This window comes from Symphalangus syndactylus, chromosome 19, assembly GCF_028878055.3.
Source record: "Symphalangus syndactylus isolate Jambi chromosome 19, NHGRI_mSymSyn1-v2.1_pri, whole genome shotgun sequence".
In the NCBI taxonomy this organism is placed as follows: domain Eukaryota; kingdom Metazoa; phylum Chordata; class Mammalia; order Primates; family Hylobatidae; genus Symphalangus; species Symphalangus syndactylus.
In genome coordinates, this window is record NC_072434.2 from 72,518,847 (window position 1) to 72,541,465 (window position 22,619).

The 22,619-nt window shown below is 43.0% G+C and overlaps 1 protein-coding gene and 1 long non-coding RNA gene across 2 annotated transcripts; both read right to left on the minus strand.

The window, feature by feature from the left end:
* Nucleotides 1-5,664: 5,664 nt before the first annotated feature.
* LOC129458377 (uncharacterized) lies at nt 5,665-21,568 on the minus strand. Its single transcript, XR_008649606.2, has 5 exons — nt 21,122-21,568; nt 9,615-9,706; nt 8,809-8,986; nt 6,818-6,892; nt 5,665-5,824 (listed from the first exon to the last, which is right to left on the minus strand). It is a non-coding gene; the product is annotated as an uncharacterized lncRNA (long non-coding RNA).
* On the minus strand, nt 18,576-19,601 carry LOC129458376 (small ribosomal subunit protein eS28-like). The gene has a single exon (XM_063613587.1). The coding sequence runs from the start codon at nt 18,808-18,810 to the stop codon at nt 18,601-18,603; it is 210 nt and encodes a 69-aa protein (XP_063469657.1). The 5' UTR covers nt 18,811-19,601; the 3' UTR covers nt 18,576-18,600.
* Nucleotides 21,569-22,619: the final 1,051 nt, after the last annotated feature.

The following is a 22,619-nucleotide window of genomic DNA, read 5'->3' on the forward strand; positions in this document are numbered from 1 at the left end:
TTGTATTTTTAGTAGATACAGGGTTTTTCCATGTTGGCCAGGCTGGTCTTGAACTCCTGACGCTGTCAGGTGATCTGCCCACCTCGGCCCCCCAAAGTGCTGGGATAACAGGTGTGAGTCACTGTGCCTGGCCTGTATTTAGTCAATTTTTTCTGTTCGACTTGGGTTAGCAGTTTTATACAAGGGAATTTGGTTATTTCTGTCGTGTATAATAACAACATAATAACCATAATTATGATTGAGAATATATATTCAGACATATTAGAATTTTAGAAATCCTATATAATTTTGGAACATATTGTCCACTAAAATATAAACTGAAGATTAAACATTATTTTTATTTTGACAATGCTTCTATGTAACTTAACATGATAAATAATTCTGTTTACCTCTCTTGTAGAGGCTTTAGGGGCCCTCTGTAGCATTCCAAAGTTAGAGGTCGGAAAAGACCATTTTGGGGCCAGGCGCAGTGGCTCATGCCTGTAATCCCAGCATTTTCAGAGGCCGAGGTAGGTGAATCACCTGACACCAGGAGTTCGAGACTAGTCTGGCCAACATGGTGAAACCCCGTCTCTACTAAAAACACAAAAAATTAGCTGGGCATGGTAGCAGGTTCCTGTAATTCCAGCTACTCAGGAGGCTGAGGCAGAAGAATTGCTTCAACCCAGGATGGGGAGGTTGCAGTGAGCCAAGATTGCACCGTTGCACTCCAGCCTAGGCAACAAGAGCAAAGCTCCAGTCAAAAAAAAAAAAAAAGAAGAAAGACCATCTTGGGCTGGGTATGGTGGCTCACACTAGTAATTCTAGTAATCCTAGTACTTTGGGAGGCTGAGACAGGCGGATCACTTGAGGTCAGAAGTTTGAGACCACCCTGGCCAACATGGTGAAACCTCATTTCTACTAAAAATACTAAATTTACCCAAGCATAGTGGTGCATGCCTGTAGTCCCAGCTACTTGGGAGGCTGAGGCAGGGGAACTGCTTCAACCCAGGAGGTGGAGGTTGCAGTGAGCCAAAATCACGCCACTGCACTCCAGCCTGGGTGACAGGGCAAGACTCCATCTCAAAAAAAAAAAAAAAAAAAAAAAAAAAAAAAAAAACCAGAGAGAGAGAGAAAAGACGATTTTGAAGATGAAATTTGATTTGGGGAAGACTATTAAATATGTTAAAGGTTTAAGGCCAGGCACAGTGGCTCATGCCTGTAATCCCAGCACTTTGGGAGGCCAAGGCAGGTGGATCACCTGAGGTCGGGAGTTCCAGATCAGCCTGACCAACATGGAGAAACCCCGTCTCTACTAAAAATACAAAATTAGCCAGGTGTGGTGGTGCGTGCCTGTAATCCCAGCTACTCGGGAGGCTGAGGCAGGAGAATAGCTTGAACCCAGGAGGTGGAGGTTGTGGTGAGCTGAGATCGTGCCATTGTACTCCAGCCTGGGCAACAAGATTGCAACTCCATCTCAAAAAAAAAAATGTTAAAGTTTTAAAACATTTGATATTATGAACTAGAATTCCAGTTTACCATAAGTAATTCATTTAGCCAAAATGATGATTCAAACATTTTTCAAAAGGCAAAAACCTTTACTCATTAATAGAAGACTTACCTTTCCAAATAATCTGTCTTGTGTATTTCCCCTCTCCCCTTTTTTTTGGTAGTGTATTTAAAAGGCAAACAAAATCTTTCATTATCTTTCAATATTACATGAAAATTTTGTTCAAGAGAGAAAGCCAAATTTCACCCTTGCATTAGTGGACTATTAATTTCAACCACAGTTTTTAATATAACCTCATAGACAAATGTATCCAATCTTAATCAGTTTGACCATAAGGCGAGATTTTCATAAACCTTTTATAACCCTTTACAAATTTTTGTTAAAAAGCAGATTAGTGCTTTAAGAAAACCCTGTTCTACTTTTATTTTGATGTTCAATTTAGGGAAAAAACAAATAATACCCCTTTAAATTTAGTCAATATTTTCACACATAGAATTTCTTTTACAAGGTTAATTTTTACAAACCTCCCACGATTTCTTTAAACCTTTAATTTAATTTAATTTAATTTAAAACAATCCTTTAACCCTCTAAAGTAGGCAAAAATTTATATTCCCATGCCCTCTTATAATCTCTTAACCAAAAACACATTTCATTTTCCTTACACACCTTGTAAAACCTATTTTTTTCAGTAGTTTCAATTACATGTTATAATGGTAATTCTTAGCAACTTTCACTTTTGGTGCATAAATTTTCTTTTATGAATCCTTTCACAACTTACACAGAGCATCTATGACATGCTTGGATTTTCTGACTTGTCTTAAACATCCCTCTTTTAAATAACCAGTCATTTTACTTCAGGACAAGAATTTAGCTTACAAGACCCTTTTTTATATAAAGTCTCTTTTCTTTATAAACTTCTTTTCATAGCTAGGGGGCATGGCTAATTCCACATATTCCCAGGCCTTACTTAGAATTTAATGTCTCCAAAATTACTTGAACAATTTTCAAAAGTCAAAGCAGTATATGACCTTAAAGCATTAAGGAAACCTAATATCTGACCTGCATAATTTAGACTAAATACTAAATAATAAATATCTGACCTGCATAATTTAGACTAAACACTAAATACATAAATTTTAGGCTAAAATAAATGTCTTTATTTTATCAATAATTTTATTTTTTTTGGAGGCACAGTCTGGCTCTCTTGTCCAGGCTGGGGTGCAGTGGCACGATCTGGGCTCACTGCAAGCTCCACCTCTCCAGTTCACGCCACTCTCCTGCCTCAGCTTCCCGAGTAGCTGGGACTACAGGTGCCCACCACCATGCCTAGCTAATTTTTTGTATTTTTAGTAGAGATGGGGTTTCACCATGTTAGCCAGGATGGTCTCAATATCCTGACCTCGTGATCCACCCATCTCAGCCTCCCAAAGTGCTGGGATTACAGGCGTGAGCCACTGCGCTGCCCGGCCTATTTTATCAATAATTTTTAAGCTGTTTTTATTTTCCAAAGATTACTAAAGTTACATGAACTAAAAGGCATTACAGTTTTTATTTTTATTTTAAAATATTTAAGTGCTTATTTTTGTTTAAGCCAATTGGAGCTCTTTTATATAAACATTACACATACAACAACACATATATAACTACGCAGACAGACTGAAGAAGATTACTACAGTAGTTGTAAGATTTTTTTTTGCCAGTTTTTAAGTTTCTTAATTGGATTATTCAATTTAGGGTGGAGTCCTTGGAGGAGCAGGGCCAGGAAAGGGTCTCTGGTGCCTCCTGTTTTTCCCAAGGAGCTCCACGCTGTTAGAGCTTGAATATCTGCTTTTAATTAAGCTGACTTTTAACCACAGAATTCTTTAATAAAGTCCTTCTAAAATTTCTTATTACCTGACTTTAGCCAGGCCAAATGGCTGATATTTCTGGCTTTTAAACTTTACCAAAAGTAACCTCATAGGTGCTCTGAGAAGGGAAAATTCAAGACATTTTGTGGAGGGGAAGAGAATTTAAAAATGGCAAAGGTCATCCAAATATTAATCAGAAAGGCTCATCCCCTAATCTAGGGATTGAACCTGAACCCGGCTGCCATTGTGAAAAGAGAAAGCATGGCCACATAATTACAAGGTCAAGCTCCCAAGGACATAACTGACCAATTTGCTGAGCCATCTTGAAAAGTGGGCTTATGGGCGTCCTAAGCCTATGTTCTATCCTAACGTACCCCACTTTATGATAGAACAATACAGAAAGACACACAAAGCACACTAGATTTGCTACAGTTTAAGACCAACCTCACATATCCTTTCTTCCATTAATCAAAATTTATAGAGGAGATAAACAGTGATTTTACCATTCATTCAACGAGTTTGCACAGAGAGAGAGAGAGATCAGAAGTCTGACTGGTAAGAAATTCTTACCCTTTTGCCGGCATGCCAGGCGTCTGGGTTCTCTTTCCCTGAGTGGCCCTAATGACCCAGCTGGCTGCACCATAGCCCTGGGGGCCAAGACACAACACAAAGGAAAATTTTCTTTTTTCATTCTGGCCAGAGCAAAATATGTGTGATAAAACACAGACATTAGCCACTCTACTTAGCAGCCAATATCAAACTGGCAAGACTTAAATTTGCCCCCAGATGGGCCCCATTGTCTTTAATCCAACCTCTGACTAGGAGTTTCAACATATGGTCTCTGGGAAAGATGGTTGCCCTGAGTAACAGAAAAGACAGGAAAGGAAAGGTAGAGAAATAAAAGTAATACCCATGGCAGGATGGGGAAGGTGAAGAGCTCAGGAAGGCCAGAGCAAGACCGACTCATTGCAGCAATACTGCAAAGTTCAGGTGGCCGATTGTCAGTAGCAAAGATATCTTTTCCAGCAGTCCAATCAGCTCTCAAGTTTCCCCGTTTGGGAGGAAAAAGCTCCCTGTGTGCCACTATCCTGTACATACATGCCTAATCTTGTCACCCACAACCATCAGCAAAGAGTGCAAGGCAAATTATTCCAAAGAGAATAGCAGTTAACATTCCATAGTGCCTAACCCGTTCTTAGCCAAAAGGACTTTACTGAGAGCCCTCATTTTTAAATGTACTTCAATGTGTTGCTCATTCAGAACATTCCACTGTAAGTTATCTTTAGTAAGATTTTGCCATTTTTGTGAGACTTTGCTGCCTCCTAGGTCTAATGTGTAATCCGGAAGGAACTCAGTTTTCCAGAAATTAAGAATCCTATTTTTACCTAAAATATTGGCTTTATTCTCAGGTTCTCTTAATTAACTTAGCCAACGATTTTTCCTACCTAAGTGCACAAGAAAAATGAAACAAAGGGGTAGAACACAAAAATTCCTGTGAATTTTTCAAAAGCCAAATTTTATAACCCCTGCAATATTACTGTTTACTACCAGTTTGTTTCTGACCCAGTCACATGTAAAAGGCCTCTAACTGGCTTTGATCCAGTTAATTCCCCAATCAAATCCATTCCTGTACCCAGCCCATTCTCTGTCGTGACTTCCAAACCCAGTTTGGATCAGAAATTTGCTCAAAGAAACTCAGAGAGCTCAAAACACAAATCTGTGGAGCTCTGAAATCTAAGAGCTTACCCACAATCCTCAGCTGCTCCGAGAGATCAGTGGACACAAGCGGGTCCTGCAGGTACCTTGCATATTCACTCAGCACTCCTGGGGGTTGCTAGAGGCTCTACCTTGAATCCCACTTCTGACACAACCTGATAAAGAAAAACTTCAGCCAAATTAAATTTAAAGGAGTTTAATTGAGCAATGAATGATTTGTGAATTGGGCAGCCCCCAGAATCACAGCAGATTCACAGAGACTCCAGTGCAGCCACGTGGTGGAAGAAGATTTACAGACAAAAAAAGGGAAATGACGTACACAAATCTAAAGTGAGGTACAGAATGGTTGGATTGGTTACAGGTTAGCCTTTGCCTTATTTGAACACAGTTTGAACACTCAGCAGGGTATGAATGGTTGAAGTATGGCATCTGGGATTGGCCCAGACTTAGCAATTGTTACAGGCACATACTCCTAAGCTTTCAATCTTGTCTACCTATTAAGCTAGGTTGCAGTTCATAAACAAAAACTTAAATATAGAAGTATGGAGCCCTCAAGCCATATTTAGTTCACTTTAACACACTCTTCTGTGCATTCTGAATTATAATCCTCATTTCTTCTCATTCCCAAGTAAACTCAACATATTTAGAGATAATTTTCTCTACATTTTTTTTAGGTTGACACTTTCAAAGCGGTTTGTGTGGATTTCTCTTTGTCTTTAAAAACTCCCTTTTGTCCCGGTTTTCCTCAGGTGGGCTATGACTTTCATAGATGCTGAGTGGATTAAAACAAAGAGTTTTTCACATTATACTCTCAGAACACACTTTAAAAAAAAAAAATCTTTAATCATCAGCTATCACAACATGCTTCTGACACCAGATGGGGATTTCTCCCCACACACTAAGCAAGCAATCAGTTCTGCAGCAGATAGCAGCTGGGTTTCCTTTGTTCAGTTCGACTCTACCTGAATGCCAATCACAAGCCCCAGGTTGCTTTAGCTGTATTCTGGCCTACCAGCTATAAAGTATGGATCCTAGGACCCCCTTTGGATTCTATTAATTTGCTAGAGCAGTTCACAGAATTCAAACACTTAGGTTTCCTGGTTTATTATAAAGCATACAGATGAAGGGATGCACAGGGTGAGTTATGGGGCTGAAAGCTCCACGCTTTCTTTCTTTTTTTTTTTTTTTTTTTTTGAGACGGAGTCTCGCTCTGTCGCCCAGGCTGGAGTGCAGTGGCGCAGTCTTGGTTCACTGCAAGCTCTGCCTCCCGGGTTCACGCCATTCTCCTGCCTCAGCCTCTCCGAGTAGCTGGGACTACAGGCGCCCGCCACCACGCCCGCCTAATTTTTTTGTATTTTTAGTAGAGACGGGGTTTCACTGTGGTCTCGATCTCCTGACCTCGTGATCTGCCCGCCTCGGCCTCCCAAAGTGCTGGGATTATAAGCGTGAGCCACCGCGCCCGGCCGAAAGCTCCACGCTTTCTGTGGGTCAGCCACCCTCCATGAACCTCCACATGTTCAGCTACCCAAGCTCTCCAAACCTAGTCCTTTTGGGGTGATTATGGAGGCTTCATTACTTAGGCATGATTGACTAAATCACTGGCCACAGGTACTCAGTTTAACCTTCAGTCCCAGACATGGGGAGGTGGGGATGAGGCTGAAAATTCCAATCCTGCCTTGATCTTTTCAGTGACCAGCCCCATTCTGAAGCTACCTAGGGGCTGCCAGCCATCAGTCAACTCATTAGCATACAAAAAATCACTTACCTATAGAGATTTCAAGGACTTCAGGTGTTGTATGCCAGGAAAGGCCTTTCACCCTCAAGATTGGCTGAAAATCATCTGACAAAACAGCGATGAATATATATGACACATAAATTTATTAATATGATGGGAGAAAATCTCAGAGTGACACCCCACCACTGAGTGGGGTACAGATGGTTACATGCCCTTAGGGGCAAAGGAGATGGGGAAGCATAAATGATTTTAGGAGCTCAGCAAATGATTTTTAGGGGAGTTCAATGGGCTTGAAGAACATACAATCGCCTCCACGAAGTCTGTTGGGCTCACAGGGTAGACGGTGGTTTGTGACATCTGTCCAGGTGTCAGTCTGACATCTCTGACATCTGTCCAGAGAAAGCCAGTCTCTCTAAGGCTGACAACCCAAGGGGGTGGCATGGGTTGACTTAAGCCAGGCCTGCACATTGGTGACCTATGGCACTGCAGGGGCAAGTGGGGTGGGCCAGTGCAGAGCTGTGACATAAGCAGGTGACTTTCCCTATCAGAACTTTCAGTTAAGTCACTTCCATGGAAGAAGAGGCTCTTCTATGAAGAGCCTCTGTAACAGTACTGACTCCATGTTAGGGGAAAACTTGCTTGCTTGAATACAATTATTGCTTTGCTTGAGTCTTTAGATTATTCACTAAAAACAGCCTCAGAAAAAGAGGACCTTCAACAGAGATTTTTAAAAATGTGCCAACCAACAACTCTGGGAATGAATTGGCCGGCCTGACCACACCCACAGAAGGCCACAAAGCATTGACCAAGAAGGCAAGGATTAACTGCCCACCTGAGAATGCCCACGTTTCACAAGAATGTTTTCATTATTTTCCCTAATTTCCCTTAAAAACCCCTGATTTAGAAGCATGACTCAGAAAGGTGATCTTTGAACTGCCTTCCCTGGGTTGCTGGCTTCTTGAATAAAGCTAACTTTCCTTTCACCAAAGCTTGTCTCTTGAGTTTTTGCCTTTCAAGCTACAAGTGGCCCTGACCTGAGTTCAGTTACACCTCTGCTAGCAACAGCCAGCACCACCAATGAACAAACACTGCCTGCAATAAGCCCCTGTGAACAATAGTTTCTGTTTCAAAATATCTTACATGCACTTACTCTTTTTTACCTTCAAAAGCTTACTCTTGCCCCAACCTCTCAAATATGCTTATGGTCCACAAAAGCACATGCATCCCGGATTGCAATTCCTTGGCTATTCGCAAATAAACTCTGAGAACTGGTCTCTCTTGCTCATTTTGTTACTGTAGGTAGTTAGGCAGACATGAGCAGGGCAGGAGAGGCCCTCCCCCAAACCAGGAATGGCAGACAATCACCAGGTGATAATCAGGTGGTTGCTAAACTGTTGCTTTAAATAATTGATTGCAGCTGGTGCCAGGGAAAGCCGTCTCCTAATAGATAGATAACACCTGAAGCTGTTAATCAGCAGCTTCCAAATAAGATCTTAGGAGTTGGGCGAATGGAGTCAAGCATGAGCACTAAGAGGCAAAATGGCAGAGTTTAACTGGTGTATGACCTTCCTCTAGGAACACTCAACTGGTAAGGGAAGAATGCCTCAGATGAGCATGCATACAACTCCAGTAAACACACTGTGCATGTGTCCCCTCCCAAGTGCTGGCAGGCCACTGAGCATGTGGACCGCTCACCCCAAGGGAAGAATCGGGAGAAGAGATGCAAGATCTCAGAAACATGCCAATGTATAAGACCCCAAGTCGAAGGTCAAATCGTGCACTTGAATCTCTCAAGTTGCCCTCATGGTCCTCTTCCAAGTGTACTTTACTTCCTTTCGTTCCTGCTCTAGAACTTTTTAATAATAAACTTTCATTCCTGCTCTAAAATTTGCCTTGGTGTTTCAAGAATTCAGGTTGGTACAGACCCATACAGATTCACCACTGCTAACAATTTCAGGTTGACACAGAAAGGAGCAGCTTTTCCCAGATCGGCAACCTCTGGAACCATAGGCAGTACCCACCTGAGTCCATTGCACTCTCAGCTTCCATGAGTAATCTTTATTCCATGTGGTTTAGTTCTATCTTGAATTCAAACTCCCTCCTTTTGGTTGAACTCTCTGACTTTATTCAGGATTGGTTTCTATTGACACTGCGTCCTTTCTTGTGTGTTCTGCACTGGAACAGCCTATGCAAACCTACCTGCTAAAGGCCGGGGGAGCTGAGAGGCTGAAGAAAGAGGCTGACAAATCTGAAATCTCAGAAAAAAAAAATTGGATAGAGACTTATGGACAAAAGCCATGACTCAGGCAGCCTGCAGATGGTGGATCCCTGCTCTGTTACCCCCCAGACCCAGGCCTTTATAAGGAAGGAATATGTAGGGCAATTGAAGTCCACCCTGCAGGGAAAGACAAGAATTTCCCAAAAGGCAGGATTTATGGTCACGTTTATGATAATGTGAAGAGATTGTTTTGACCTATAGCAGGATGTGCGGTGAGTCCACACTCCTACAAGTCCCAGAACTGGGGTTAATCACAAGTGAGCATGGAAGACTAGCATCCAAGATGGAGTTGCTTTAGCCTGCACATGGTGAGTATTCTTTTGGTTTCATTTTTGGCTGCTTGCATGCAAATTAGACCTTTTCCCCTTGTTTTGTTTCTAAACATCATTTGAGAGCAAAATAACACAACATTGTTGGACACGGTTGAACACTTAAGAGCCACTGGGGTGCTCACCACCATTTTATAACAGATTCAAGTCTCCAAAGTTAAAGACTCCTTTGAAAGGACAAACTGGTCACAGACAGGCAATATGACCACTGGGGGACTACCTGTTTCAAGAAAATTTCTGTGTAACAAGGGCTCCGTGGTCACAGGTCAGACAACTTAGGGCAAAGGCCATCCACCAAGCAAAACAAGTATCCTGTGAACGGCATACTTGTGAAAGCAGAACACTTTGTTCAAGAGTTTTAGTTTCCTCAAAGGACCAATAGGATTTTCTTTTTGCTTTTGAGAGATTAAGAAAGAGAGTGGGATTCTCAAATTCTAAAGCACGCAGGGCAACCCTCCTTCAGGACCCCAGCCAGCTCCATGTCCAGACATTCAGGCTCACCCTTGTGCACCTTTTTAAACCAATGGGCAAATTACACCAAGGATAATTTGGAGCTCCAATGGCCATTTGCAGATAAAACTTCCGAAACTTACTTTTCTGAGAACTAAATTAGGAGACCATGGCTATAGGGTCAGTCTGAATGGGAGACATATTACAATTGGCATCTTGAGGCTTCAAAGCACAGTCAGGACTCAAAAATTACCTCTATACAAAACACTGTCTCAAAGCCACTTGAGACAAGTAAACAATTAAAAGAGGCCAAAAAAAAAAAAAAAAAAACAACCTTAGAGGACCAGACTCTCTCCTCCCTGGAACCCTCCTCCTCCCCTTCCTACAGCCCTTCCTATGAGCACTGATGACCCAGCTAAATCCCAAGTCTCCTATGTTCCTTTGACCAAGGCTTGGACTAAGGCTGAACTCGGAGCCATTGCCAAGGAATTCCTAAAGGTCACTGAAGACTGTAATTGATTTGCTGATGAATTCAACATGGTAATCCAGGCCTATCAGCGCTGCTTCCCCAATCTATACCAGCTGCTTCATATACTTGTTGATGAAGGCCAAGCCCAACATTGGATGGCTAAAGCTAACTGGACCCCACCTGAACTAGACAAAAGCCCCAATACTGGGAACAAGCTCACAATCTAAAGACTCACAGAGCTATCTTTAAGTTTTCCTTAAAGCCATAGACTGGAACAAGATTCAACTTGTATCCCAAACAAAATGAACCAATTCAAAATTATTACAGTTGACTCCACATCATCTTTAAGGAAAATTCTGGACTTCTGTAAATGTTTATTCTACCTGAGTAGCCTTTAATTCTATGTTTGTGAATGGCCTAACTTGAGAGCTTTCCCAACTTGTTAAAATAACCCACATGGAATGGGGAGCCATGTCCACTCCACATTAAGTAAGGTTGGCCAATCAGCCCCATGAGGATACCAATAAAAAGAAAATTATCAAAATCCTCAACCACCAGCTGCAACAAATGGAAGCCCCCAAACAAAATCCTCCTGGCCCCTACCATTATTGTAAAAAACTGGACACTGGAAGAGAGGTTGCTGTAAGTTAAAGAGAGTTAAATGACCCCTCCCTCAAAACCCTCAAGGTATATATTCCTTTATTAGGCCGTTCTTGAATTGCTACAAATACCCAAGACTGGGTAATTTGTAAGAAAAAATAATTAATTGGCTCACAGTTCTGCAGGCTGTGCAAGAAACATGCAGCATCTGCTTCTGGAGAGGACTCAGGAAGCTTCCAATCATGGCGGAAGGTGAAGCAGGAGCAAGAGAGAATGGGGGAGGTGCCACACACTTTTAAACAACCAGATCTCTCGAGAACTCACTCACTATCATGAGGACTGCACCCAGAAGATAGTGCTAAACCATTCATGAGAAATCCACCCCTGAGATCCAATTGCCTCCCACCAGGCCCCACCTCCAATACTAGATAGAGATTGCAATTCTTTCTTTCCTTCCTCCCTCTCTCTCTCCCTCCCTCCCTCCCTCCCTTCGTTCCTTCCTTCCTTCCTTCCTTCCTTCCTTCCTTCCTTCCTTCCTTCCTTTCTAGATAGGGCCTCACTCGGTTACTCAGGTTGGAAAGCGGTGGCAAAATCTCAGCTCACTGCAACCTCTGCCTCCCATGCTCAAGCAATCTTTCCACCTCCTGAGTAGCTGGGACCATAGGCGCTCATCACCATGCCCGGCTAATTTTTTTGTATTTTTGGTAGAGACAGGGTTTTGCCATGTTGCCCAGGCTGGTCTCGAACTCCTGAGCCCAGGCAATCAACCTGCCTCAGCCTTCCAGAGTCTTGGGATTACAGGTATGAGCCACTGCCCCCAGCCTTGGGATTACAATTCAACATGAAATTGGGGCAGGACATTAAAACCATATCAACTCCCAATAATGGGACTCCAAAGAATTGTAGGGATTCTTCTCATCCTTCCCCACAACCATGTTAGGGAAATAACTCTTAAGATCAAGAATGAGGTCCTAACTGTCCTTATAGTTACTGGAGCCACACTTGCAGGGCTCGACTCCATTAACCTCAACCAGCCCCTGCCTTGGAGTAAATACAAATAGTGTTGAGTCTATAACAAACCTCAGGATGTCTTTGTAGTCCTATCTATCCTTTTCTGCCTCAGTCTCTTACAGGATCTCCTTTGTTCTTAGTAATTCAGCCCCTGTCCACGTTCTTGGCCAACACTTTTTAAAAAAAATCTTTTTTATATTAAGAGAGACGGGTTTTTGCCATGTTGGCCAGGCTGGTCTTGAACTCCTAGCCTCAAGTGATCTGCCTGTCTTGGCCTCCAAAGTGCTGGGATTATAGGCATGAGCCAGAGTGCCTGGCCTGCAAACAAACATCATGCAGGACTTTCTTTCTCCCAAAAGGGGAAAATAATTTTGGGATTTGACAAACCAGGTCAAACTGACTCAATTCTGCAACTTCCTGACTCTTTAAATTACCTCAAACAAGGAAGATCTATTGGTCATAAAACCCATCACTGCAGATTATAAGGCACAAGGTCTTGTAATGTCGTGTACCACAGTTCTTTAACACTCCAATTGTGCCAGTAAAGAAACTTAATGGTTGTGAGTAGAGATTTGTTCAAGACCTTTGTGCAATAAACAATATGGTTGCACCTCACCACTCAGTTGTCTCAAACCCCCATACTTTGCTGACCTCAATTCCAACTGATGGTAGTTCTTCACTGCAATTGATGTGTGCAGTGCCTTCTTTAACATCTGGTCAGTCAGGCCAGTCAAGGCCTTTTGCTTTCACTTGGGAAGGCCAACAGTGTACCTGAACGGTCATGCCCATGTTTCACTGACAGCCCTTCTTACTTTCCAAATTCTCTTTTTTTTTTTTTGAGACGGAGTCTGGCTCTGTCACCCAGGCTGGAGTGCAGTGGCGCAATCTCGGCTCACTGCAAGCTCCGCCTCCCAGGTTCATGCCATTCTCCTGCCTCAGCCTCCTGAGTAGCTGGGACTACAGGCGCCCGCGACTATGCCCGGCTAATTTTTTGTATGTTTAGTAGAGACTGGGTTTCACCATGTTAGCCAAGATGGTCTCGATCTCCTGACCTCGTGATTCTCCTGCCTCGGCCTCCCAAAGTGCTGGGATTACAGGCATGAGCCACCGCACCTGGCCCTTACTTTCCAAATTCTAAAGGCCAACCTGAAGGATGTCACCTTCCTCTTGGGTCCACTCTACTGCAATATGTGGATGACCTCCACTGTTCTCCCTCACAGGCAGCATGTGAGGAAGACAGTGTATACTTGTTAAAACTCTTAGCTGGTAAAGGCCATTAAGTTTCTAAGGAAAAATTACAACTGGTAAAAACCCAGGAAAAGTATTTAGGCCACCTAATTTCAGAAAGTGGACCACACTCAGACCCAGACTGCATACAAGATATTTTATAATTCCCTATAAATCTAGAACTGAGCACCAGCTTTGTGGATTTCTTGGGTTTGCTGGATCCCCAGGTCTTCTCTTCTGGCCCAATGCCTCTGCTAAAGCCAATAAACTGGACCCCATTGTTTGGGAAGACCCAGAAGATGTGGCTTTTGACAAGCTAAATAGGGAATTTTATTAAATCCCCCAGCCTTGGGACACCCTAATTATCAACTGCTATGGTTTGAATGTTTGTCTCCTTCAAAACTCATGTTGAAACTTAATCCTCAATACAGCAGTATTGAGAAGTATCGCCTTTAGGAGGTGATTAGATCATAAGGGTTCTGCTCTCGTGAATGGGTTAATCTATTCATGGATTTGGGGATTGATGGGTTAATGGATTACTGAGCTATCCTGGGAGTGAGACTGCTGTCTTCATAAGAGGAAGAAAGACCACCCCCCTCACCATATGATGTCCCGAGCCACCTCCCTTAGGACTCTGCAGGGAGTCCCCACCAGCAAGAAGGCCCTCACCAGATATGCCCCCTTGACTTTGGACTTCCCAGCCTCCAGAACTGTGAGAAATAAATTCTTTTTCTTTATAAATTACCCAGTCTCAGGTATTCAGTCACATCAACAGGAGACTAAGGCAACTCCCCTTCTTCACTTGATCTTAGCCAAAAGGCCGAGAAGCGACGCAACCCCCAATTCTTCCTTTCTGTACATGAAAAAGAAGGAAGCACCCTGGCAGTTTTAACTGAAAAGCACGCAGCTGGCCATGGTTGGGGGGCTGAGGTGGGAGGATCACTTAAGACAGGAATTTGGGACTAGGCTTAGCAACATAATGAGACCCCTCCCCCACAAACAAATTAAATAGTAGCCAGGCATAGCAGCACACCTGTAGTCCCATGAACTTGGGAGGCTGAGGTGGGAGGATCACTTGAACCCAGGAGTTGAAGGCTGCAGTGAGCTATGATCACGCCACTGCACCCCAGCCTGAGTGACAGAGTGAGACCCTGTCTCTGAAGAAAATTTAAATTGAAAATTTTTTAAAAGCATGAAAATCAGCATATTCCCATATGATACTACAGTGAACAGTGGTACCTGGGAGCTTGCAGATCTCCTTGTCTGAGGGCTATCCCTGCCACCACCCTGTGGGTCAAATCCAACAAAGAAGTCATCAGGGGATCTCCTTGGACCATTTTTGTGCCACATTTTCTTCTAGCCACCTCACCTTTTATGAGATCCTTCTGTTAACCACTCCCCATATTACTTTCTCTTGCTGTAATAAACTTAATCCTGCCACTCTCCCTCCTCTCTACTCTGGGATGAGATGCCACAATACCGTCTGATTTTAGTGGATCATCTTTTTTTGTTTTTTGTTTTTGTTTTTTTTGAGACGGAGTCTCGCTCTCTTGCCCAGGCTGGAGTGCAGTGGCCCGATCTCGGCTCACTGCAAGCTCTGCCTCCCAGGTTCACGCCATTCTCCTGCCTCAGCCTCCCAAGTAGCTGGGACCACAGGCGCCCACCACCACGCCTGGATAATTTTTTTGTATTTTTAGTAAAGACTGGGTTTCACCGTGTTAGCCAGGATGGTCTCGATCTCCTGACCTCATGATTGGCCCGCCTTGGCCTCCCAAAGTGCTGGGATTACAGGCGTGAGCCAACGCGCCCGGCCAGTGGATCATCTTTTGATTCCCAGAAAGGATTTACAGAAAACTCCCCTGGAGTATGTGAAGCTATCCTGGTTCACAGATGGCTCATACTTGCAGGATGATCGCGGTGAATAACCTGCAAGTTATGCTACGCCCACTTGCTTTGAGGTTGGGAAAGCAGCCTCTTGGCCTTCAGCCACTTGAGCCCAGCAGGTGGAGCTATTTGCCCTCACTGGAGCCTGCCTTCTCGCTAAGGGGAAATCTGCTAACCTTTATACAGATAGCAGGTAAGTATTTGGAGTTGCTCATGATTTTGGAATGTTGTGGAAACAGGTTTCCTCACTTTCAATAATGAACCTTATGATTTATTATATGCAATACAAATACCTGCTACTGTGGCCATGATAAAGTTTCCAGGCCATTTGAAAAAACTCCGTGGAGGCTAGAGGATACTACCTTGCTGAGAATGTTGCTAAGAATGCTGCCCTTAAGAGTTCTACTGATCAATTCTCTGTCATGGAGTTATCCAGCTGGAAAGATTTCCAAAGGATGATCTTAGAACAATGACTAAAGATGAACATTATCAAGCACCAGAGGCCAAAAAAACCACAATGGGAAAAATACAGGCTGATAGTTCAGTGACAGAGAGGAACTCTGGTGTGGACCAAGTAAAAGGCCTGTCCTTTTACTTTTACTTTTCTCCATGAAATTTCTGTTAAGTATTGTGCATGAATTGAGCCATGGGGCTATGGAAAAGAGGATCACCTTTATGAAACAGTACTGGTGAGGCCATGTCAATGGACTTGCTAAAAGGGCTTACTTGGCCTGCCAGACTTGCTTTGAAATCAATCCTGGAAAGCCAGTGTGAACAGCCCTTGGCCATTCTGACCTGCCTAATGGACCACTCAGGGTTTGGCAGATGGACTTTATCCAGACACTTCCTTCACATGGGTATAAATATGTCTTAAGTAAGTTAGCATACTGAAACATTAATTACTAAGCATAAGTTTAAACACTTTGGCATTGTGTTTTTATATGGTGTAGAGAAGCTAAGTGTATTTAGGTCTAGTAACATAAAATATTGTTTCCAGAATTTATGAAATCGTGAATGCTGATATAAGTTCACCATAATGCTTGCTAGTATTCTAGAAATTAAGATTCTAAGAGTTAAAAGTTGTAATAACATACGGGATTAAACTACTAGAAAGAAAACAACACTGCAAGGAAAAAAAGATGTTTTTGAAAAGATATGAAGAACACATTTTTGTTTAACAAAGGGGTTATAAATGGTTTGTGGAAATTTTGTGTTATCAAACCTGACTGAAATTGAATGGATTTATTTGAATGGTTTTATTAAAATTAGCTTTAGCATTAATAGTACACTGGTGCAAAAGTAGTATTTGCTCTTTAAGACGACAAAGTTTTCTTGGAGTATTCGTCTAAGAATGTGAAGGATTCTTTTTCCTTTCAATTGGTGTAGGAAAAAAAGATTTTGTGTTTCATCAAGATAATTTTTGTGCTTTGGCTTTTATTAGGTCTTTATTATTATTTTTTATTTAGTTATTTATTTTTGAGACAATGTCTGGCTCTATTGCCCAGGCTGGAGTGCAGCGGCACCATCCTGACTCACTGCAACCTCTGCCACCTGGGCTCATGCCATCCTCCCACCTCAGCCTCTCAAGTAGCTGGGATTACAGGTGCACACCACCAGGCCCGGCTAATTTTTGTATTTTTTGTCAAGACAAGGTTTTGCCATGTTGCCCAGGCTGGTCTCAAACTCGTGAACTCAAGCAATCCACCTGCCTCAGCCTCCCAAAATGCTGAGATTACAGGTGTGAGCCACCATGCCCAGCCTGGGTCTTTGATTATTTAAGTGAGTCTTCACAATGTTAAAATACCTAAGTTTTTGTTGACAACTCTGTAACCTATATTTGCCTTTTGAAGTATTTTAATTATTACTCTGGTTAAATCAATGATTGTTATTCCACAGTGACCTGAGATCCTATTTTAATCAAGTGTTTTAAACCTTTTTACATTTTGGCAAATTTCCCAAAATCCAATTCTAAATAAAGTTTTAAGTCAAGCTAATTTTGGGATATTCCAGAAGGCCTCTGGAACATCCAAAAGAGATATATCAAACCAATTATTTTCATTTGGCATGTTAAATTATATGGGGGCCAGGCACAGTGGCTCACACCTGTAATTCCAGCACTTTGAAAGGCCACGGTGGATGGATCTCTTGAGCTCAGGAGTTCAAGACCAGCCTGGGCAACATGGTGAAACCCCATCTCTACCAAAAAAACAAAAAATTAGCCAGGCATGGTGGCACACACCTGTGGTCCCAGCTACTCAAGAGACTGAGGTGGGAGGATCCCTTGAGCGTGGGAGGTGGAGGTTGCAGTGAGCCAAGATCACACCACTGTCACCCAGAGTACAGATTGGGTGACACTGGGTGTCAGAGCCAGACTCTGTCTCAAAACAAAACTATATGGGAAGCATTGTCAAATAACTGATGTTAAGCCATCTTTGAATTATTTTTGTATGGACGTGTTATTAATATGCGTTTCATAAATTGTATAAAATTCCTAAAACTCTGGTATGTTAGCCATGATTTTGGTTATTTTGTTAAATCATTGTATGCCACAGAAATAATTAAATTTCCTTGTCAACTGAGACATTATTATTGGGCACTCTCATCAGATCTTTACCCATGGCCATTTAAAGTCTGGTTGTTCACAGTTAATTGGTTTATACTCATGCTTTTCTAAAAGTGTTTTGCAAGCAACTATATTCCTAAAGTGGTTGTGTCTTCAAGGAGATGCATGGAAACCTTGGCGCTTTGGGAAAAACTCTCTCAAATTGGGTTTTTTCCTTTGTTCTCACACTGCCATGACAATCAACACAGAAGACTTCTGTGACGAAAGGTGTAGGGTTTTTCCCCACACACCAGGCAGTGGACACCAGCAAGGTGTCCTCCAATTCAATTCTAACACTATCTATTTGGAGATAGTGTCAGATTCCACAGGCTCGGGGCTCAGTCCCCAAGACTGCCCCCGACACTCCCAGACACCAGTTGCAAGCCCAGGTCTTGGGAACGTCTGACCAACTGGCTTCAAGTTGTGCCACAACCCTCTCTTTGGGTTTTATTAATTTGCTAGAGTGGCTCACAGAACTCAGGGAAACATGTTTTTTTGTTTTGTTTTTGTTTTTGTTTTTGTTTTGAGACAGAGTCTTGCTCCATTGCCCAGGCTGGAGTGCAGTGGCATGATCTCGGTTCACTGCAATCTCCGCCTCCCGGGTTCAAGCATTTTTCCTGCTTCAGCCTCCTGAGTAGCTTGGATCACAGGCACCCGCCACCATGCCCAGCTAACTTTTGTATTTTTAGTAGAGACGAGTTTTTGCCATGTTGGCCAGGCTGGTCTTGAACGCCTGACCTCAGGTGATCTGCCTGCCTTGGCCTCCCAAAGTGCTGGGATTACAGGCGTGAGCCACCGTGCCCAGCCAATTTTTTTTTTAACTTGAAACACAAACGCTTTATTTAAAGACGCATCTCAATTCCTGTGTGGCAGGCCAAGAATAAAATAAAGGAGAATGCAGCACACCATTCCCACCGGTCAAGTGGTCAAACCCAACATCCAAGACCCAGCGAGCAGCCAAGCTCAGTGCAACCTCCTGACCTCTGGCTCTGATTCCAACAGGGTGAGCACATCGCCCTCACACACGGTGCCTTTTACATTGTGGATGATGGAGCAGCTCGTATCCTCCATAAATTCCATGCACACCTGTGAGCACTGTCCCTTAGAGCCAGTTCTGCCCAGAACATTGGTGACCCTGGCCAGCTTGATAGGCTGCACGTGGCTGGTGTCCATGATGGCAGTGCGGTGGCAGTTGGGTGAAGATAACACTTATGTTTGCCGGTTTATTAAGAAGGGTATTTTGAAGGATACAAATCAACAGCCAGATGAAGAGACGCATAGGGTGAGGTCTGGAAGGGTCCTAAGCGCAGGAGCTTCTGTCCTCATGGAGTTGGGATGCAACACCCTCCCAGCCTGTGGATGAGTTTTTCTTCACCTTTCTCTCAGCCTCCACATGTTCAGCTCTCTGGATGCCCCCCAAACCCTGTCCTGTGGGCCTTCTATACTTTATTGGTTGTCCATGATAGAAGCATGGACAACTGTGTCAAAACATGATTGGATAAAAATAAAGTCTGATCTAAACCTAGCAAGCCCTGTCCACATCCTTCCTCCAGAGTACGGGGAAGGACCCTTTCTGGAATGAGGGTCTTTTGATCCACAATCAGATTAGAGTCCTGCCTTGGGCAAATGAAAGAGAAGGTCAGAGATATTCTGTCTCCTGAGACCCAAAGCACCCAGCATCATAACAAAAGACTGTAACAACGGTTCTGGGAACTATGAGCTAGGAATTGTGGACAACATCTCTGTATCAGGACACCACAGATGGAAAAGACTCTGACAAGTACCGATTTCTGATCATTTTAAGATCATACCATTTGGCTGGGTAAGAATTTCTAGAACTCTAAGAGAAAAACTAGACTCACCAAATTGCTAACTCAACATCAAGCAGGACAAAAATTAATCACATGAGACTAAATGGACTGATGAATTATGGGTTTCTATGTCTTTTTAAAATTCAAAAATATTGCTGGTTCTTTTGTTTTTCAGATTTAAGGAAACCTTTTCTTTTAGGCTATCTATAGCTTAAGGCAATTTGATAACTTATACCTTTGTGAACAAAAACGGAGACATTGCTTTTTCCTCCCTACCTGATCCTTCCAGAATTTAGAAACTACTCATGAGGATTCTTATTTTTATGACAAAATAATTATTTGTATATGTTCAATAGAATCTGCTCTTGGCTGGGCATCTCAGCCTCCCAAAAGTGAGGGATTAATCCCAGCACTTTGGGAGGCTGAGATGGGAGGGAAGATCACTTGAGGCTAGAAGGTTGAGGCTGTAGGGAGCTATTATGGCACCACTGTGCTCCAGCCTGGGCAACAGAGTGAGGCCCTGACAGAAGAAGAGGAAGAAAGAAGAAAGAAGAGGAAGAAGAAGGAGGAGAATCTGCCCTGTTTATAACAGTACACAATTGGAAATATTGGTTCTATTATGACTGGGATATCGAAATTGAGACTGTAGATACAGACTTTGCCTGCAGTACTTACAGACGCATTCTATCTATACTGGCTTCCTAGCATCGAAAGATTTTTAAAAGTTCATTCTGAGATTCCTGATCTAAAGTTCCACCCAAGCAAACTTCAAAAGAGCCTATGTGGTTGATGCTATTCTCACTGAACTTGTCTAAATAAGCAGGGCAAGCTTGATGAGGCTAAACATTTTGCAAACAAATTAGTCTTACTCTGATTATCTCTGGTAGAAATGAGGGGCAACTGTAAAGAGAAAATATATGTTTCAGAAGAAAGAACATTATAGTACACTTGTTATTAGATTGTAGCCTTGTTTGTTGTGCTAGAGTTTTTATTATCTACCTGCAGAATGGACTGGACCCTGAATTCTTCTTGTTTCCTCCAACATATGTTGACAACTCTCCACCTTAAGAACAAAGCTACTAAGCTGGACAACTTGATGTAAACATCAAGGGACAAGTCTCATGCCAATGTGTGGACCATACAGAGTTCACCAAACCATCTGTTGTCATAATCAGAGACAATCATACTACAAATCAGGACCAGAAGTTGACAATTTTACATTGTGAAGCTTTTCCCCAGATATCCAAACAAGACTAGCCTCTTGCCCCTCTCAATTTTTCCTTGCTCATGCCTACCTCTTTCATTTGGCAGAATAATGCTGTAGTTAGAATTTCACACCAGTAGCTTCTGTGGGTTACCTGATAAATATATTGGGTCTGTCAGGCCAGACTCTCATCTTTATGACCCAACAGATCCTTTAGTTTACTTAGTGGGTAAGTTTGGCAACATCCCTGATGCAACTGTTTGGCATCAAAGCAAACCAGACCCACTTTTTCTCACTCCCTGCCTTAATTTTACATAGATTACCTACTAGCTGAACAGGGAGGGGCCTGTGTGGTTTCTGACACATCTTGCTGCACATGGGTAAATACATCAGGTATTGTAGACTCAGTTGCAAAAAATTAACAGACAGGCTACTTGGTTAAAATGGGTAGACTCCCCATCTGGCTTACCGTTTGATCTATTCAGTTTTCGTTGGTTGGGTTCACAGGGACCCTGGCTAAGGAACATACTTCAAACCCTTGGTATTATCCTCCTGACAGTCACAATAGTAGTCTCCCTGGTGCGTTGTATCCTTTCAAATGTTTTAAATGTTTGCATGTGACCATCCATTGAACACCAAATGGTCCCTCTTCAGCTGGAATGACAAAAACTCAAAGAAATGCATGATCATGGCCAGGCGTGGTGGCTCACGCCTGTAATCCCAGCACTTTGGGAGGCCGAGGTGGGCGGATCATGAGGTCAGAAGTTTGAGACCAGCCTGGCCAACATGGTGGAACTCCGTCTCTACTAAAAATACAAAAATTAGCTGGGCATGGTGGTGGGCACCTGTAATCCCAGCCACTCAGGAGGCTGAGGCAGGAGAATTGTTTGAACCCAGGAGGCGGAGGTCGCAGTGAGCCGAGATTGTGCTATTGCACTGGGTGACAGGACGAGACTCCGTCTCAAAAAAAAAAAAAAAAAAAGAAAGAAAGAAAAGAAAAGCATGATCATGTGATCATGAAGACACTGTAACTTATCAATGATGTGTTGAGACCAGAAACCCAGAAACCCAAACTGACAGTAACTGAGAGAGGCACTTTTAAGTTTTGGTCAAGCTAGGTGAGAGCCTGATCAAAATGGGTAAAAATTGCTTTTAAAAAATCATGGGAGGCCATTGTTTTGGACTGAGCTCTTGCACTAGGTCCCAATAGACCAGACCAAACCAAAATTAAATCACTTATGTTCAATACCACATAAGAAAATAAATCCCAAAACAGATTAGTTTTTCCTCAGTTGGCATAATAAAGAAGTCCCTTCTGCTCTCTAACCCTTACAAAAGAGTAACCTGAAGTAAGCTAAGGTTACCAATCTGTTATTTTTCTATCTTGTTTCCTCGTTCTCCTCACCTTACAAAACCCATGGTTCTGCTATCGCCCAGGCAGGTGCTTTTTTTTTTTTTGAGATGGTCGCGCTCTGTCACCCAGGCTGGAGCGCAGTGGTGCATCTCAGCTCACTGCAAGCTCCGCCTCCCGGGTCCACGCCATTCTCCTGCCTCAGCCTCCTTAGTAGCTAGGACTACTGGTGCCTGCCACCACGCCCGGCTAATTCAGGCAGGGGCTTTTATTCTATTTTGTAGAATGAAGGCTGCCTCAATTCATGAATCACGAATAAAAGCCAACGAGACCTATGAATACATATGACATAATTTTGCCTCTGACAGTGAACTTCCCCTTTTTTACCTAAAAAGCTTCTCCTTGCCCACCTCCCCCAATGCAGCACCTATGGTCTGACATAGCACATGTATTCCAGGTTGCAATCCCTTGTCCAACAAACTGTTTTATTATTAGTATTTAAAAAAAATAGAGACGAGGCTTTGCCATGTTGCCCAGGCTGGTCTCCAACTCCAGGGCAAGCGATCCATCCGCCTTGGCCTCCAAAAGTGCTGGGACTGCAGGCATGAGCCATGAG